Source organism: Thalassophryne amazonica, chromosome 15 (assembly GCF_902500255.1).
Source record: "Thalassophryne amazonica chromosome 15, fThaAma1.1, whole genome shotgun sequence".
NCBI classification, from domain to species: domain Eukaryota; kingdom Metazoa; phylum Chordata; class Actinopteri; order Batrachoidiformes; family Batrachoididae; genus Thalassophryne; species Thalassophryne amazonica.
This window is the reverse complement of record NC_047117.1, coordinates 3,154,268-3,173,946: the sequence shown is the minus strand read 5'-3', so window position 1 is coordinate 3,173,946 and position 19,679 is coordinate 3,154,268. Positions and strand designations below refer to the sequence as shown.

The 19,679-nt window shown below is 41.7% G+C and overlaps 2 protein-coding genes across 3 annotated transcripts; both read right to left on the bottom strand.

The window, feature by feature from the left end:
* Nucleotides 1-7,101: 7,101 nt before the first annotated feature.
* cnrip1a (cannabinoid receptor interacting protein 1a) lies at nucleotides 7,102-8,734 on the bottom strand. The gene is made up of 3 exons (XM_034188852.1): nucleotides 8,449-8,734; nucleotides 7,487-7,631; nucleotides 7,102-7,397 (listed from the first exon to the last, which is right to left on the bottom strand). The coding sequence occupies exons 1-3, from the start codon at nucleotides 8,625-8,627 to the stop codon at nucleotides 7,233-7,235; spliced, it is 489 nt and encodes a 162-aa protein (XP_034044743.1). The 5' UTR covers nucleotides 8,628-8,734; the 3' UTR covers nucleotides 7,102-7,232.
* Nucleotides 8,735-16,346: 7,612 nt separating this feature from the next.
* On the bottom strand, nucleotides 16,347-18,941 carry LOC117526774 (F-box only protein 48). Of its 2 annotated transcripts, XM_034188851.1 has the most exons (3): nucleotides 18,775-18,941; nucleotides 16,815-17,145; nucleotides 16,347-16,643 (listed from the first exon to the last, which is right to left on the bottom strand). In XM_034188851.1, exons 2-3 carry the CDS (start codon nucleotides 17,112-17,114, stop codon nucleotides 16,482-16,484), a joined length of 462 nt encoding a protein of 153 aa, XP_034044742.1. In that variant the 5' UTR covers nucleotides 17,115-17,145; nucleotides 18,775-18,941; the 3' UTR covers nucleotides 16,347-16,481. The 2 variants fall into 2 exon arrangements, with proteins under 2 accessions (XP_034044742.1, XP_034044741.1); XM_034188850.1 differs by lacking the exon at nucleotides 18,775-18,941 and having other exon boundaries at nucleotides 16,815-17,436.
* Nucleotides 18,942-19,679: the final 738 nt, after the last annotated feature.

The following is a 19,679-nucleotide window of genomic DNA, read 5'->3' as shown; positions in this document are numbered from 1 at the left end:
TTAACTCCCCCTCCATCTGCTATAATTGGTTCTTTAAAGGAGTCATATTGCACTAAAATTTTTTTGAACAGCAGGTGGTGCTGTCTCAGCACAGCTGTTGCTTTAACTCCTCCTCCAGCTCTTTCACATCCTGTAAGAAAAATGCGCAGTTTTGAGTTTCAGAATAAATTCAGAGCTCTGCAGTGCTGAAGTCAGAATTTTATTTTATTGATTTAAAAGCTGTTTTTCTCTCATACGGCGTGATCGTTAAAACATGTCCTTTGTAAGACACCTGGTGTTACTTTTCTGGAATCGTGACCTTGATAATTCTGGGCTTTTGAGTTTCATTTTATTCAGTTGCTGGACTTTTTTTTCTCTCTTTCAGTCGTTTCTTCCTGTGGAGTGAAACATGGTTGATTCGTTTAAACTCCAGATTCTGCACAAACGCAGGTTTATGGCTGCTCTAAAGCACCGAACAGTAGAGGCCAAAGAGCTGTTTAACCCTCTGGGGTCCGAGTGCATTTTTTAGACAGTTCACTCACCTGGCATAGATGTTTTATTATTGCTGTTAACAGCTCTCCCTGCATCCCACAATCAAGTTTTATGTCTCTTTTTTTTCAGGACAACCTGTGCTTTCAGAATATATATGTTTTTGTTGTGTTTTATAAGTGTAATAAAGGTTTGCAATCAAAAATAGGCAAGGAAAAAATAAAGCGAAAAATAATTTTCCACACACAACAAACTATAATAAACAACCGTTTTGACACTTTATAAAGGTAATTTGAGGTCTTGAGTGAAAGACTGTACAACAAAAAGGTTCAAACAATAAACACAAATGCACATTTTGAACAATATATACAAAATGGTCTATGCGTTTTGTTGTCCATTGATATGGTAAAGAGTGCTTTACGCAGAGAAAGCAACAGAGTTATCCAGTAACATTCACATGCAAACTAGTGGAGCAGTCCTGATACTTACACACTCTTTGTTTGAGCATGTGAGATTGTCATCAGAGGCTCTCTGTCTGCCTTCAATGATCGCTGTGCGTAATGGTGCAGGGCGCATTGTGACCAATAGTATGTACTCATTGGAGCACTCGGGGGGCTATTCAAATGGGCCAACTAGTAACGTATCATTCCTGAAAACATTCTTTGGCTTTTCACGTGAGGTAAATCAGTCCTTCGATTGGATTTTGGAAAACCATGTGATTTTGAACTAATTCAGATTGGACACTCACATTGCGCACATCACCACACAGCTTCTATGAGGAGTACAAAGATGGTGGACGGTGGCTCGAAAGTCCGCGGAGTTAACTTTTCAGCAAAAAAAAAAAAAAAGAAGTAAGTTTCTATCTCATATCATTAAAAAGTTATTTAGAATTTAGTAAAGCTTGGTCTTAGCCGTCGTATACGATGCCGTCGGCCCCAGAGGGTTAAATGTGGCTGAGGTCAAAGTCAGGAGGAGCACACAGCAACCTGGCCTGCATGGAGCCTGCAGGAACAGCACCACCTGCTGTTAAAAAGGTACATCATTTCACAAACAGAATTATTTAATTTATTTCTACAAAATAAGATTTTTCTGCAAAACACACGTACAATTAAAAAAAATCCCTAAATAATAAAAATGCAGGAAAATCAGCATGATGAAGACGACATGCTCTCCACGGTCCAACCGGGTTTTAGCCGTTATTTTGTTAATTACACTCTAAATGTCTGGTGGCTTTGGGTCACAAATCGAATCACTGACCTTAGTCTAGGACCTCGCTGAGACACGTGCACATTGTTTAGGAGACGATAACTCAACTGTTCTGGACTAATATGACCCCAATGAGCAACTGGAGCTATGTGCCAAAATCTCTATCTGGGACAAACAGCCTGAAACTTTTCGTCCCGAGTACTACTTCAAATGCATTTTCGGCTGGCTGGGATCCGTTGCTGTAAGTAATGCAGATGCGAGGGAGATAAACCCCGACACTGAATGAGCATAATCTTCATATCTGGATTTTGTTGTGTTTACGTCTTTGAAAAAAAAAAAAAACACTAATGTGGTGTTATAAGTTGTATTACTGGCTGTTGGGAAATTTCCCTGATGATCTTTAAAACGTTTAACATCTCTACATACTGCTGTCTGCTAAAGAAACAAGTTTTGTTTTGTATTTTTCACTTTAAATCAATATTCCATTAACAGTGTGACTGAAAATAAAATGTCATTATATTTGGCAAATCTTAGTTTTCTTTTGATGTACAGTAATAAGTTGACCCACTTATTTTAGCCATTTCTCTTAAAATATCTAATTAGCAATGTTACACTCTTCTGTGACCCTCCCAAACATGTCCTGGTTGTTCTGAACATATTGAATACTTTGTAAAATCTGGAGCTACTGCAGTTTAGAAAATACAGCTGTATCTGATGTAACACTGGGGACAAAAAGGGCGTGGTCATTTTTTTAAAGGGCGCGGTCCTTTTTAAAAAGGGTGTGGTCTTTTTAAAAGGGCGTGTCCTTTTTGAAAAGGGCGTGGTCATTTTTAAAAAGGGTGTGGTCCTTTTTTTAAAAGGGTGTGGTCATTTTTAAAAAGGGTGTGGTCCTTTTTTTTTTTTTTTTAAAGGGTGTGGTCATTTTTTAAAAGGGCGCAGTCCTTTTTGAAAAGGGTGTGGTCGTTTTTTAAAAGGGCGTGGTCCTTTTTGAAAAGAGCATGGTCCTTTTTGGGCTGTGTGTCCCGGATAGACAATTTTGCACATATCTTAAGTTGTTCATTGGGGTCATATTAGTCCAGAACAGTTGAGTTCTCGTCTCCAGAATGATGTGCACACGTGTCTCAGCGAGGTCTTCTACTACCTTAAAAATTAAACTGCAAAGACGGCCTTTAAGGGGCGTTATTTACAGTGTAAATCCTACACGATGACAGACGGCCTCCAAACAGAAGCATCCTGCTGCACGTTGATGATGTAACGGTTCTGTCACGTGGAATAAAAAACTGAACAAATATCTTCACGATATCGCAGTGTTGTTACAGACAGTAATCGCTGACAGTTTTCTCTCATACTTGCGATTAGAACTGTGACGTACTTTAGCTGTCGATTTGTTCATTTTTGTTCAGTTTCTGGCTTTCAGACAGACACAAAGACAAGTTCAATTATTTACGGTATCAGTTGTTCCTTCCTGAGGGAACTGGATCGTGGTGCTCGGGGTCAAGTCACTTTAGGATCTTTTGTCTTTGAAGTGGACTTTGACAGCACTGAGATCATTCAAAAGAGAGTCGACCTCTCGGGTCAAACTTTGGTCTCTGTAGAAAGCTGAGGGACGTGAGTCCAACACCTGCTGTTCCTAATTTTCTGTCATTACACCTTTGACCTTTGCCCTGGTCTGCTTTTGGTGCGGCTCATGTCCTGTCTGAACCGGTGTGGTTAAACCCTGGACCTCCTGGTCTCTCGCTCTAACCTCAGGTCATGTGACACCGGTTTCATCAGTAATCCCTCTGCTGACAGTCATCAGTCAACTCAACCAGCAGGGGGCGCCCTGACCTGGAATTTTTCCAAAATTCTCATCTAAAAAAAATGACCATTGCAAAAATATTTCATTAACTAAAATCAAAGTTTTATTTTATCCTACTGTTTTTGCCCCCGGTTTATTTACACATCAGTGCTGCACCACTTATTCTATATTTTAAGATTTTTCTGACTTTCCATAGTTTCATTGACTGAAGAAGATTCATGTGTATGATGTCATCACTTGATGTGACGTGATATATAACCATTAAATGATTAAGGCGGATCTGCCAAAGGGGGCGGGGCTAAATGATTTTATTTGTTAGATGGTGCGATTTGGACGATACCCTCCGACTTCTCTAGTTTAAATATTTCAGGGCTGAAGTCTTGAGTGGCAGATTTAAACGTGTTTCTGATATTGTGGTCAGTGACTGAGGTGCCAGAAAATTAGAAACAAGATAAAATCTGCAAATCCAAAAGTACTCAGCAGCATAAAGTCCGACCATGTGGGCGCAGAGGGTTCGAGGTCTCAGTCTGAGCTCATATTGATCAGCAACACAGTGATCAATTGATGCATTTTCAAAGGAAAAAACTTTATTTTTGGTGACTGTGGATAAATGTGCATTTGTTTCACCAAATAAATAAATAAAATAAAATTCCCTTTGTTCAGAAAAATTAATAACTTTAAAAGTTAATAACCATTTGAATTTTCACCATCTGAAATGTGAATGATCACAGAAAAACAAACTTTCAGTCACAACAAGAACATTTTTCACTTGTTTCATCACAAATACAAACAAACCATGAAGAAATCGGCAAGAAAAACGAATAAAAACATGTTTGGCAAATTTAATCTGTTTAAACAACAAATACAATAATAAACAGCAGGTTTGACATCGAGCGAAACATCTGCAGCACAAATATTCAGGTTTAAAATCTAGTGAGTAGTTGAAACCCACCTGCAGCATTTAGAGCAGATTTTTAAACAAAAACAACAAAAACAAACAAGCAGGACACATAAATCACAGATTCATGAATAATGTTAAATAACATTATTGTCTGCTGGAAGCTCAAGAACAAAACGCACCAAAGTGATTTACTGCCAAGTTGTGGATGAATAAAACGATTTATTGACAAACATTGGTTCTAATGACGTCACACACCGCAATCCACCAGGGGGCGGCAGTGAGTCCGGACAGGACTTCCTGTTACAGAAAGTGCTTAAACACCTCACTGCTCTTGGCGGCGCTGTTCTTATTACAAGCATTAACTTCTTTTTTTTTTGGGGCTAGGTCATTAGCTTGAGTACATTAGCTGCAGTCATTCTGGACTTAAACAGTTTTTATTACAAACTGCACAGCTGTTTTAAAAGCTGACCTGCTCAGGTTTGTGTTTTTTTTTTTTTTTTTTACTTCGGTCTCGACAGGAAAATCATTTGCTCAACCAATAATTTGCATCACTTTTTTTTTTTTTACCAAACTGAAACTGACCTTTGTTGTCATTTTTGCTGTTTTTAACTCCAGAACATTCAGTCGTAGATAGTTCAAACTAGAGTGCCTTTATTCAGAGAGCGGCGTCAACTCAGAATGTGGCGCCATTTTGGTTCCAACTGCGCTGAACTACTGAATGAACCTTTTATGATTTCAACATTTTTTAAAATCATTTAACCGCATACAGCAACACATCCAGGTACAGGTGCTATTAAAATAAATATAAAAATAGTTAAGCTGTCATTTACATAAATTTACAATTCATGATTTTATTTAATTAATTTAAAGCCTGATTTATGCAGCTGCAGCTCTGTAACTTCATGTCATGCAATGACGTGTGTGACAGTTTTAAAGTTCTCCGTCTCTGGATTTTGCTTTATTCTGGATTAATTTGACCCCCAACAGTCTTTTCTTTCTACAATCATCACCTCCAAATCAAAGGTAAGCTGCACATTTTCCTCTTTTACGATGCTGTAAATGTGATGTGGACTTTTCTGATCCGTTTGTAATCAGCGTGCACACTGTAAAAACTATTAAAATATGATGGCAGATGAAGGATTAAAAGCAGAAAAGTGTCAAATCAAAGCCTTTTGTGTCTGATTTAACAGGTTCACGTCAGACTGCAGGTCAGAGTCTGAACACCATGTGAATATAATAAACTGTCGGACTTTTAATCACAGAAATAACTGAGGTCCCACGTTCCTCAAATCTGCGAGTGTCAGAGCTGAACTTTAATTTGTACCTCTGTTACTGTGCACGTCCAGACTGTTCAGGATTTTTAATGGAAATGCATTGCGAGTGGACGGGACATTTTATCTGATGTGAGCGAAAATCTATTATACAGCCAGCAGTGCTCTGACATTTTATTTGGTTCTTATCTGCAAATATTTTTGGACATATATTTTTATTGATGTGTCTGTTTTAAATTTGCTTATTGTCTTATGGTTTCAAGTTATTCTCTGTGTTTTTTTATCTGACTGTGAAGCACTTTGGTCACCTTTTGGGCTGTGGAAAGGGCTATATAAATAAAGTTTGAATGATTGATTGATTGATTGAAAATCTGTTATACATGATGTTTATTACATGGAAAACAATATGGGACTTTTTTGTCTGGTGACTGAATATCTGGTTTATATGATGACGGTTTTACTGGACATGGGACTGAACAATAAATTGACCTCTCAAAGCTTTGATGATGAAGTCACATCCATCCCACACGCTGACTTTATTTTCCCAAATGTTTCTTCTGTTCAGATCTGAAGTGAATCTGTACATCTTGAAGTCCTTGTTGTGTCTATTTGTGGCTCCAAATGCACAACAACCCAACATTTTCAGAGAATAAATGAATAAAATAGCTGCATTTACATGCAGACACATTAACAGCCAACACTGTTTTGGAACCAAGATGGCTCCAGGAGTCACGTGACTTTTTTTTTTTTTTTTTTCCTCTCAACTCGTCATGTCACCACTCTCTCTATTAAGGCACACTAGTCCAAACTATACCTAGTTGGAATCTTTATGATCAGACAAATAATGTGGTCTAATTTTCGATATCAAATCAAATCAATTTTATTTATATAGCGCCAAATCACAACAAACAGTTGCCCCAAGGCGCTTTATATTGTAAGGCAAGGCCATACAATAATTACAGAAAAACCCCAACGGTCAAAACGACCCCCTGTGAGCAAGCACTTGGCTACAGTGGGAAGGAAAAACTCCCTTTTAACAGGAAGAAACCTCCAGCAGAACCAGGCTCAGGGAGGGGCAGTCTTCTGCTGGGACTGGTTGGGGCTGAGGGAGAGAACCAGGAAAAAGACATGCTGTGGAGGGGAGCAGAGATCAATCACTAATGATTAAATGCAGAGTGGTGCATACAGAGCAAAAAGAGAAAGAAACAGTGCATCATGGGAACCCCCCAGCAGTCTACGTCTATAGCAGCATAACTAAGGGATGGTTCAGGGTCACCTGGGGGCTGGATAGTGTTTAGTGCCAACGACCTGCTTGGCTCCCGGACTAATGCTGATTAAAGACAGGCAGGAGTCCACTCACTGCTGCCCCCTACAGGACAGTGCTCGGTGTGACGTCATCAAGCACAAAACGTTTTTTAAATTCCACACCTAAAAGTGGCGGTTTTCTCCTTTTCAGCCTGTATAGTTTGTAAAACATGTTAAAACAGTTACCTTTTAAGTTTGTCTTTAATTCTGCTTCCTGTCCCGAGCTGGTCGTTGCGACACAGACCCACGGTCACTGAGCTGACCTCTGACCTCAGGCTGAGCTTCAGTTGAAGGCCTCCTTGTTGATCCACATGAGCGTCCGCGTCTCATTGGGCTTGCACTCGTACTCGATGCTGCTGAACTTGTTGCCAAACTGGCAGTGCTCCCTCTTGTAGTAGTTGTAGTATTTGACCTGCCAGACCGTCTCGAACGTTCCCGCTGTGTTAAACTGCAGACAGACAGACAGCGGCAGACCGTCTCGGGTCTGAGTGATAATCACCACCTGAGGCTGTGTGCACGCTGAATGTGGCGTCTCACCTCCATGCTGACTTGGACGGGCTGCCTGTCGCCGCTCTTTGTGTGCGGGACGCCCTCAGTGTCGTACTGACCGTGATACACCACCGACTCCTCGTCTCTGGACTGCTGCTGCAGCGGGAAGACCACCCCCCCGATGTTCATGTTCCTGTGGAGATGAGGAGGGGAAACAGTCTTTTTAAACCAAAGCTCTCATTAGACCGTGCACAGCGCTACAGAATGCTTTTACTGTGAAACCCTACAGTGCTGTGTAAAAAGTCTTAGGCACCCTCACAGTTTGACTGAATGTCACCAAACAATCAGTGAGATTTTCCTCCTTATTAATAACAAAAAAGAAAAAAAGTATTTTCAGGTTAAAAGCCTCATTTTCAACTCGATGTTTAATGTGTACACTGATGTGTCACCAAGAGCAGAGGCGGGGTCAGAGGAGCCACGAGCTCAGAACTGTGACATATGTCACAGAAGTCCAAAACGAGCCCTTTCAGAGCTGCATCGGATCATAGCGGCGAGTTTTTGGGATATTTCCTGACATAGCTGCCGTTTTTAAATGTAGAAGTCGACAAAACCTGATTCTGCACAAATGACGCCTTTAAGATGAAAACTGAGACGTTTAATACATGAATATTTAAATGAAAGATGCTAAAGTTTATCGGCGGACGCCACGGAAAATGGCATGGTCTTTGTTGGCGGCAGCAGAGGCGCGCGCTCTGAGCGCCCTCTTAGTTTTTTGTTCGGTCAGCCAGACCGGCCGACCTACCCATCCCATCAGCAGGCCTCCTGTTACCATGGTAACGGCATGTATTATTAGAGTGTCGTGCTGTTGCAGGCCTGCAGGAGGCGCAGTCACGTGACGCGTCAGCCCGCTGCTCCTTTTTTTAAACCTCTCATCACGTGACTGTCATCCTTATTAAAACAAAGACGGCTTACTGTTTCCACAGTGAAATGTCACGTGATTTCCTCCTTACGTGGCCTCAACGGTTCCAGGTTTGACGACCACTTCGATCTTGTACTTGGATCCTGTGAGCAGTTTGATGGTTCTGGTCTGGCCGAACCTGGTTCCGTCCACCTTAAAAAACACCGGGCCCTCGTTGGGTTGGATCCGCAGGGAGATGCAGATGTTGACGATGGCCGGTACGTTGTCCATGATTCCGGTCTTTCTTGACAGCGAGGATGCCGCGATGCCGAAGGGCCAGCGTCAAGCCAGAGAGCGTGCACCGACAACGGTTCCGTTTATAGCTTCAAAATAAAAGCTTAAAAGAAAACGCAAGAAATGTTATTTCCGGTAAATATATATACACTCAACAAAAATATAAACGCAACACTTTTGGTTTTGCTCCCATTTTGTATGAGATGAACTCAAAGATCTAAAACTTTTTCCACATACACAATATCACCATTTCCCTCAAATATTGTTCACAAACCAGTCTAAATCTGTGATAGTGAGCACTTCTCCTTTGCTGAGATAATCCATCCCACCTCACAGGTGTGCCATATCAGGATGCTGATTAGACACCATTAGTGCACAGGTGTGCCTTAGACTGCCCACAATAAAAGGCCACTCTGAAAGGTGCAGTTTTGTTTTACTGGGGGGGGGGGGGGGGGGATACCAGTCAGTATCTGGTGTGACCACCATTTGCCTCATGCAGTGCAACACATCTCCTTCGCATCATCCGTGAAGAGAACACCTCTCCAATGTGCCAAACACCAGCGAATGTGAGCATTTGCCCACTCAAGTCGGTTACGACGACGAACTGGAGTCAGGTCGAGACCCCCATGAGGACGACGAGCATGCAGATGAGCTTCCCTGAGACGGTTTCTGACAGTTTGTGCAGAAATTCTTTGGTTATGCAAACCGATTGTTTCAGCAGCTGTCCGAATGGCTGGTCTCAGATGATCTTGGAGGTGAACATGCTGGATGTGGAGGTCCTGGGCTGGTGTGGTTACACGTGGTCTGCGGTTGTGAGGCTGGTTGGATGTACTGCCAAATTCTCTGAAACAACTTTGGAGACGGCTTATGGTAGAGACATGAACATTCAATACACGAGCAACAGCTCTGGTTGACATTCCTGCTGTCAGCATGCCAATTGCACGCTCCCTCAAATCTTGCGACATCTGTGGCATTGTGCTGTGTGATAAAACTGCACCTTTCAGAGTGGCCTTTTATTGTGGACAGTCTAAGGCACACCTGTGCACTAATCATGGTGTCTAATCAGCATCTTGATATGGCACACCTGTGAGGTGGGATGGATTATCTCAGCAAAGGAGAAGTGCTCACTATCACAGATTTAGACTGGTTTGTGAACAATATTTGAGGGAAATGTTGATATTGTGTATGTGGAAAAAGTTTTAGATCTTTGAGTTCATCTCATACAAAATGAGAGCAAAACCAAAAGTGTTGCGTTTATATTTTTGTTGAGTATATATATATATATATCTCCAGCCTGCATCGTAAACAATAAATATGTTCTAATAATTAGAAGACAGTGTTTTGACGTGTGTGGTCATCATGAGAAACAGTCTCATCACTTTTTGGTCAAAATGTCTCAAAGGAATTTTGGAATTTCAGTACAATAATATTTTAACTAGTTTTCCAGATTCTAGTCATAATTAAGATCTGAAGGAGAGCCATCACACAGGGGAAAATTGCTTTATCATTGTTATTATTATCATTATTATTAGTATTAGTAGTGGTAGTAATTAATGTTGATGTTGAATTTAATTTATTTGTATAAATATATACAACACATGTAAATACAGGGTAATCAATCAATCAATCAACTTTTTTCTTATATAGCACCAAATCACAACAAACAGTTGCCCCAAGGCGCTCCATATTGCAAGGCAAGGCCATACAGTAACCATGAAAAACCCCAACGGTCAAAACGACCCCCTATGAGCAAGCACTTGGCCACAGTGGGAAGGAAAAACTCCCTTTTAACAGGAAGAAACCTCCAGCAGAACCAGGCTCAGGGAGGGGCAGTCTGGTTGGGGCTGAGGGAAAGAACCAGGAAAAAGACATGCCGAGAAGGGGGGCAGAGATCGATCACTAATGATTAAATGCAGAGTGATGCATACGGAGCAAAAAAAGAAAGAAACAGTGCATCATGGGAACCCCCCACAGTCTACGTCTAAAGCAACATAACCAAGGGATGGTCCAGGGTCACCCGATCCAGCCCTAACTATAAGCCTTAGCGAAAAGGAAAGTTTTAAGCCTAATCTTAAAAGTAGAGAGGGTGTCTGTCTCCCTGATCTGAATTGGGAGCTGGTTCCACAGGAGAGGAGCCTGAAAGCTGAAGGCTCTGCCTCCCATTCTACTCTTACAAACCCTAGGAACTACAAGTAAGCCCGCAGTCTGAGAGCGAAGCGCTCTAATGGGGTAATATGGTACTACGAGGTCCCTAAGATAAGATGGGACCTGATTATTCAAAACCTTATAAGTAAGAAGAAGAATTTTAAATTCTATTCTAGAATTAACAGGAAGCCAATGAAGAGAGGCCAACACGGGTGAGATATGCTCTCTCCTGCTAGTCCCTGTCAGTACTCTAGCTGCAGCATTCTGAACCAACTGAAGGCTTTTTAGGGAACTTTTAGGACAACCTGATAATAATGAATTACAATAGTCCAGCCTAGAGGAAATAAATGCATGAATTAGTTTTTCAGCATCACTCTGAGACAAGACCTTTCTGATTTTAGAGATATTGCGTAAATGAAAAAAGGCAGTCCTACATATTTGTTTAATATGCGCTTTGAATGACATATCCTGATCAAAAATAACTCCAAGATTTCTCACAGTATTACCAGAGATCAGGGAAATGCCATCCAGAGTAACGATCTGGTTAGACACCATGCTTCCAAGATTTGTGGGGCCAAGTACAATAACTTCAGTTTTATCTGAGTTTAAAAGCAGGAAATTAGAGGTCATCCATGTCTTTATGTCTGTAAGACAATCCTGCAGTTTAGCTAATTGGTGTGTATCCTCTGGCTTCATGGATAGATAAAGCTGGGTATCATCTGCGTAACAATGAAAATTTAAGCAATACCGTCTAATAATACTGCCCAAGGGAAGCATGTATAAAGTGAATAAAATTGGTCCTAGCACAGAACCTTGTGGAACTCCATAATTAACTTTAGTCTGTGAAGAAGATTCCCCATTTACATGAACAAACTGTAATCTATTAGACAAATATGATTCAAACCACCGCAGCGCAGTGCCTTTAATACCTATGACATGCTCTAATCTCTGTAATAAAATTTTCTGGTCAACAGTATCAAAAGCAGCACTGAGGTCCAACAGAACAAGCACAGAGATAAGTCCACTGTCCGAAGCCATAAGAAGATCATTTGTAACCTTCACTAATGCTGTTTCTGTACTATGATGAATTCTAAAACCTGACTGAAACTCTTCAAATAGACCATTCCTCTGCAGGTGATCAGTTAGCTGTTTTACAACTACCCTCTCAAGAATCTTTGAGAGAAAAGGAAGGTTGGAGATTGGCCTATAATTAGCTAAGATAGCTGGGTCAAGTGATGGCTTTTTAAGTAATGGTTTAATTACTGCCACCTTAAAGGCCTGTGGTACATAACCAACTAATAAAGATAGATTGATCATATTTAAGATTGAAGCATTAAATAATGGTAGGACTTCCTTGAGCAGCCTGGCAGGAATGGGGTCTAATAAGCATGTTGATGGTTTGGATGAAGCAACTAATGAAAATAACTCAGACAGAACAATCGGAGAGAAAGAGTCTAACCAAATACCGGCATCACTGAAAGCAGCCAAAGATAACGATACATCTTTGGGATGGTTATGAGTAATTTTTTCTCTAATAGTCAAAATTTTGTTAGCAAAGAAAGTCATGAAGTCATCACTAGTTAAAGTTAATGAAATACTCAGCTCAATAGAGCTCTGACTCTTTGTCAGCCTGGCTACAGTGCTGAAAAGAAACCTGGGGTTGTTCTTATTTTCTTCAATTAGTGATGAGTAGAAAGATGTCCTAGCTTCACGGAGGGCTTTCTTATAGAGCAACAAACTCTTTTTCCAGGCTAAGTGAAGATCTTCTAAATTAACACAACACAATAAAGTGAAATTCACTTGTTTCCAATGTGGCCCATAAATATCACAGACTCGTATGACGAGAAATAGGTTATAAAAGTATATAAAAAATAGAGATTAAAATAAAAGATATTTGCGCAATAATAATATATTTACAGATTTTACACAATGTTAAAAATTGTATTTTAAAATTAAACCACTAATAAAACAAAAATGGGTTGTTTTGTATGTTTTCTCTTTTTTTGTTGTTGTTGTTGTTTTTTGTTTTTTGGAACAGGTGTTGTTTTACCCTTCTTTTATTTGACAGTTGTATTTGACTTGGCAAACTGAACACCCGTAAACAGGATTGTTGAAGCACCAAAGGATCTGAATGATGGGACGACCAGGGACGAGGTGTTGGATCTGGTATTTCTACTGTGAAGTGCTGACGCTGAACCCTGAACTCCACCGGAAGCAGCACATGGACCCGTCGAAGTTCAGGAAGCCCGACGTTGGTCCTGGGGGTGAGCATCGAGGAGGAAGTGTATTATTTTGTTCTGCACTACCTGCAGCCTCCCCTGATAGTTCTTGGTCAGACCAGAGTACCCAGATGAACTAACATAGTTCATATAACACTGTAAATGTTGACAGCAGCAGGCGTTTAAATTGTATGTCCTGTCTGTACAAAAATTTCAATTTTACCTTAGATTTACTGATGATGCCATCCGTAATCTGACCTCCACTAACCGCCTGGTCAAGGACCAGACCAGTGAATTTCAAAGGATTTACTATCAGCGGTTTCCCCATCACGCTCTGCGACAGGCTGGCGTCCGGGCCAGGGTGTACCCCACCTCACGCTCTATGACTGCTGGGATAGGCTCCAACCCCCCGCAACCCTTAATTGGACTAAACGGTTGAAGATGAGTGTGTGTGAGCTCCCCATCACAGGCTGCCTTGAAGGTGTCCTTAACAGAGAACCTTCTTTTAGATCCAAACAGGATTGATGGGGTCTTCCCCGAGTGTAGCGTTCATGATCGATTAACCATTCCCTAACAGACTCCAGTTCAGAGCTTAAGGTTTGCTGAATTTCATTGACATCTTTGTCAGCAACAATTAAGGCAGAATCATCAGCATACAATGTACAAGATTATGATCACTGACCACAGTAGGCGACACCCCACTATTGAAGATTTTATGGGGATCTGATACTATGATGAGATCTACAGTTGGGGGGTCACTCTAGTGGGGTCAGTGATGATTTGTGTCAGATAAAACACTGATCAACAGTTTTTCAGTGATTGATCTGGTACATGTTTCATTTTGTAACTTGTATTAAAACCATCGTAGATTAAACATTACTCTAATTTGTCATAAAAGTCACTCTGTTTTGGTGGTCGATATAAAATACCAGTCTGTATGGGTTTAATCCTTGGCAAAAGGATTTCAAACCATGCAGCCTCCAAGTCCACTTCCAGCTCTGGTCGGCAGTTGAACGTGATGTCACAGCAGATACACCCACCAACGTCGCCTCCCGCTCTGTTACGATCCTTGTGCGGCATCAGATATCCAGAAATCTCCATTTCAGCTTCAGATATGTTGTTATCTAACCACGTCAACCAGCTGGCTTAGTTTGATAGGTGAGTTTAATCTTCCTGAGCTCAGGTGATAGGCTTCTGACATTAACATGGAGAAATGTCAAATTTTTTTGACGCAGGTCACAGGTTGCTTGGTTATCCAATGCGGTCAGCTCACAGGGTCCTGGGTGCTGTTGAACATCACCAGCCACAAAAACCAGCAGTTTGAACAGGTAAAGTCCACCACCTTTCACTGGGCGCCGCCATGTTTGTTTACACTGGTGAAGGCACCCCGCCGCCACTGCTGTCAAATGGCCCCATAACAACAAGCAGACTCAGCACCCGTCATTTAAACCACCAAAACAGAGTTCCAGCACAAAATCTATCGATCAGTTCCATATCCAATGGATCCATGTTGTGGAAATTATCTCCCAAATCAATTTTGAGGCTTCTTACTGAAAAGAAATGTCTAAACTTGAACACAATTATGAGGGCCAGAAACAAAAAACGTCCTATCACCATATTTATTAGTCATGAGTTTACCAACATTCAGCAGGTGGCAGCAGCAAGAGAGCCGGTGTCGCCGACCGAACAGTCCCCTCTATAAATTGATCCGTCCTACCTTCACTGCGCATGTGTTGTTTGGGACCACAGCAGCATCTCTGAGTCTGACTCTGAGTTGATCAAAGGGAATAATGTGATTATTAATCATCAGATGACAAAGTAAAACCTCTTCAATCATTCTAAAGTCAGTCTGAAGCAGAAACGTGGTGATAATCGTATGGGGTTAAAATTGTCTCATTAATATTTGTAAATGCACGCAGGGTGATCTACAAATAATCATTGATTTGCAAATGTGTTCAGATATCCACAAATGCAAATTTCATATTTGTAACTTGTAAATTGGTCTTTGCAAATAATGTTGTATTTGCAAATAAAAAACTTAATTGGTAAAAAAAAAAAAATTACATTTGTAAAACTGGAAATTGTATTTGTGAATTGAGTTTCAGCATTTGTGGATCACCAATTACACACATTCATCGCTTTCCTCTGTGACGTAATTTTGAGACATTCTTTTCGCGAAATCCACACAGATCCACAAACAAATGCCTACTGATTCACAAATACACTCACGCACACTGGATATCCACTACATTTGCAAATACATTATTTGCAAAGACCAATTTACAAGTTACATATATGAAATTTGCATTTGTGGATATCTGAACACATTTGCAAATCAATGATTATTTGTAGATCACCGTGTGTGCATTTACAATTTTAGAGACAATTTTAACCCCATATAATCGAGGAGTCCGAGCTCCGAAATGACTCGTGTGTGTGGGGGCCTTATGGGGACCATCCAGCCTGACGCCAGCAGGCTTCTGCTGTTCCGGCTGATGCATTGTTATGTTTATTTCCCTTTGCAAATCGCCTTGAGGTAAATGGTAAATGGACTGCATTTATATAGCACTTTTTTTTTTCCATCTGCATCAGACGCTCAAAGCGCTTTACAATTATGCCTCACATTCACTCCGATGTCAGGGTGCTGCCATACAAAGGCCTTGCCCAAGGGCCCTTAGTGATTTTCCAGTCAGGTGGGGATTTGAACCCATGAGCTTCTGGACTCAAGCCCAACACCTTAACCACTAGACCATCACCTCCCCAGGTGATTTACGATTTAGGAGGTGGTTTAGGATTTGGTGCTATATAAATAATTGTAACTTATTTAAAAATAATCATTTTAACCTGTTCTCACTAAAAAGGTGTCAAATTGCTGTGTTAATTTTTTTTTTACCAAGGTTCTAATTGGCTGACTCAATTTGTGAGGTAGAAACTGAAGCACCACCCACAACAAACTCAGACTTTGGACAAGAACTACGAAGCAGCGCCCCCTTCAGGAGAGGAAAAATAAAGCAGTGAAAATAAATCAGATTATTTCAGCACAGCTACAAAACAGAACGTTGAACCGTCTTTTTAATATCTCCTCATAGTGACGTGGGTTAAGTTCATTGTTGTTTGAATCAAATAAAAAACCCAAACAAGCAAGCAGTTTGTTTTGTTTTTTTTGTTTTGTCATAACTGAAAAAAATAAACCTGTTATAAATTATTTTCATAATGCTTTACAAATCTTAAGTATGACTGCCCCCCCCCCCCCCAAAAAAAAAAAAAAAAAACTAGAGTTGGATCATCTTACACATTTCAGTGCACTACAGCAAAATATGATTTGTCCCCCCCCCCCAACATATACCTTTTTTAAGTACAAAAAAATCTGCAGCAGTTATAAACAATTTTCTGTCATCACAAAATCACCCAAACGTATAAAACATAAATTAAAATAAAATCAGACTTTGAAGTGCTGCGTGTGCTTTAAATGAATAAGTGCGGCGGCTCATCTGTCCAGCTCTGCCTGAAGGATCTCGCCCCAAGTCTCAGCGTCCAGTGGCACCATCTTCCGGCCGCGCAGTTCATCCGCCGAGCCCACGCGGCTGTACCGTCCTCGCAGCCAGTCTCTCTTCAGGCAGCTTTTGGTGTAATTCTTCACCAGAGTCACCTGGAAACAAAGCAGCCGTCAGCCAATGACATCATGTCGGCGCTGTCAGCGGGTCGACGCTTTGACTCCCTCACAGGTGGACGTGTTCTTGCCACCTTAAGACACTTTAATGAGTTGCTGCCATTGTTTTGTGTCAGTTACTTTTGTGCTCTGCTTTCAGACTCCGCCCACCTTCCAGGACAGACCGCCTCTTCTGTCTCCGTCCACTTCTCTCTGACAGATGGCTCGGACCAACATGCATTGGTTGCTCCACAGCTGCTCGCTGTCCTCGATGATGTGATTCCACAGCTTGCAGGTCTGTGCGGCGCTGCAAAGGCTCGCCGCGTCCAGCTCACCAAATATCTTCAGGCTCATTTCTGTTGGCAGTGTTTCTGCAAAGTTTTGGGGGAGAGTGTCCCCGGAACACGTTAAGGTGTTTCCTTCACAGAAGAAAAATACATTAGAAGACACCCATGTGGCCTCATCCTGCATAATCGCTCCGAGTCCGACGGTCCGGAGCAGCCTGAGAACACAGAGAGGTGGACAAAACATTATTAACACCCAGAAATTATGAGGATGTGAAAGAAAACTGAAAACTGTTCAAAGAGGGTTTGAGCAAAAAGCTGTTATTCAAAGGAAAAAAAAAAAAACAGATTTGAAGAACACAGAAAATATCCCACGACCCGATGGCAGATAAGCGGTTCAAGATGACTGAGTGAGAAATAGACCATAAATTGGGGGTGTTAAAAATACAAACAAAACCAGGTTAGCAAAACTGATAGCACATTTCGAAACGAAAATTGAATGTGTGTGTGGGGGGGGGAGTAAAATATGAGTGTAAATTCATAATTTCTTGCATTGTAACAAAAAAGAAGCTGTAAAGAGAAATCAATAAAATCCTTTTTCTCATTTTGGACACGGGTTCTATTTTGTACTTTCTAAAACGTTTTTTTTTTTTCTCTTAATTGAAATCTGACATATTTTTTGGTAACACCTGGACTCATACAGCACCTCCAAATCCGAGGCCATGGTTCTCGACCAGAAAAAGGTGCTTTGCCCTCTTCAGGTCGGTGGAGTGTCCTCGCCTCAAGTGGAGGAGTTTAAGTATCTCGGGGTCTTGTTCACGAGTGAGGGACGGATGGAGCGTGAGATCGATAGACGGATCGGTGCAGCATCTGCAGTGATGCGGTCGCTGTGTCGGACCGTCGTGGTAGAGAGAGCTGAGTAGGGGGGCAAAGCTCTCGATTTACCGATCGATCTATGTTCCGATCCTCACCTATGGTCATGAGATTTGGCTCATGACCGAAAGAACGAGATCGCGAGTACAAGCGGCCGAGATGAGTTTGAGATGAGTGGCTGGGTGCTCCCTTAGAGATAGGGTGAGGAGCTCGGTCACTCGGGAGGAGCTCGGAGTCGAAGCCGCTGCTCCTCCACGTCGAAAAGAGTCAGTTGAGGTGGCTCGGGCATCTTTTCCAGATGCCCCCTGGACGCCTCGCTGGAGAGGTGTTCCGGGCACGTCCCACTGGGAGGAGGCCCCGGGGAAGACCCAGGACACACTGGAGGGACTACATCTCTCGGCTGGCTTGGGAACGCATTGGGGTTCCCTGGAGGAGCTGGAGGAGGTGTGTATGGATCGGGAGGTCTGGGCGGCTTAGCTTGAGCTGCTGCCCCTGCGACCCGACTCCGGATAAAGCGGAAGAAAATGGATGGATGGATGGATGGATGGACACCTGGACTCTCCCTTGTATGCGACACGCCCACAGGATACGGACACGCCCTAAGTTTGTGTTACAAAGAAGGGGCGTGGCCAGCAGTAGTTTCCTTTTAAAACTACAGACACAGAATCAATTAAACACTTATTTTGCACTAGCTCAGTGTTTTTTGCGGCTGCTGCTAACTTTGTTTTTAATAACATTTGGTGACTGATATTACAGTGCTGCAAAAGTAACCCCTCAAAAAAAAAAAAGGAAACGCTTCTTCGTGCTTAAAGCTCGTTTAGCTTTAGCTAGCTTAGCTTAAGAAGAGTGTGAATTAAACGTCCATCTCCGCGCAGTTTTTACATATCAATATATATATGTGCTACAGTTGGATGATGTCAGTAAATTTTTTAAATGATGAACGACACCGTGACCCGGATATTAAAGTTTCTTACCGACGGACGGCCGCTTTGTTTGTTTGTTTTTAACTGACAGATTTAAATGTCAAAAGCGTTTGTGCGCAGGCGCACTGTGGCCAAAGATACTGCAGACTTCACCAAGATAACTCATCCACCGGGCCAAGTATCAACCAGTCCCGTAGAGTTAGGCCAAGATAACTCACTCACCACGAATCCAACGCATTTGTGTGTAAGTTGCGCAGTTTGTACTCAGAGTGAAACTGAAACATGAACATGAAGTGAAACTGCAATTTTGCTCCTTGTTTACTGCCTCGAATTCTATGATTGGGACACTTTTAGTTCTGACTAATTAAACTATACTAAATTAAATAAACAACGTTAATGTGCTGTATGAATCCCAGTAAAAATCCAAGAGCTACAGTTATTTTCAGGAGCTCTTACACACTGACTAATCAATTCACATATTTATTGTTTTATGGGGCAAAAATAAAGTTGAATGAAAAATGTTCAAACCAAAAAATGTATGAAGTTCTCACACACACACTCACTCACACACACACACACACACACCTTCAACCACTTAGTCCAGTTAAAGGTTGCGGGGGGCGGAGCCTATCTCAGCAGTCACAGAGCACGAGGTGGGTTCACTCTGGACAGGACGCCAGTCTGTCACAGGACCACATAGAGACAAAACAAACATTCACACCTACGGACAATTTAAAGTTTCCAGTCCATCTAACCTGCGTGTCTTTGGATGTGGGAGGAAGCCGGAGCACCCGGAGGAAACCCACACAAACACAGGGAGAACACGCAAACTCCACACAGAAAGGCCACGGGAGGCAATCAAACCCGTGACCATCTCGCTGTGAGGCAACAGTGCTAATCACTAAGTTCAGTAGTTGGCAAAACAAATTCCAGTAGGTGGCGGTAATGCACAATTT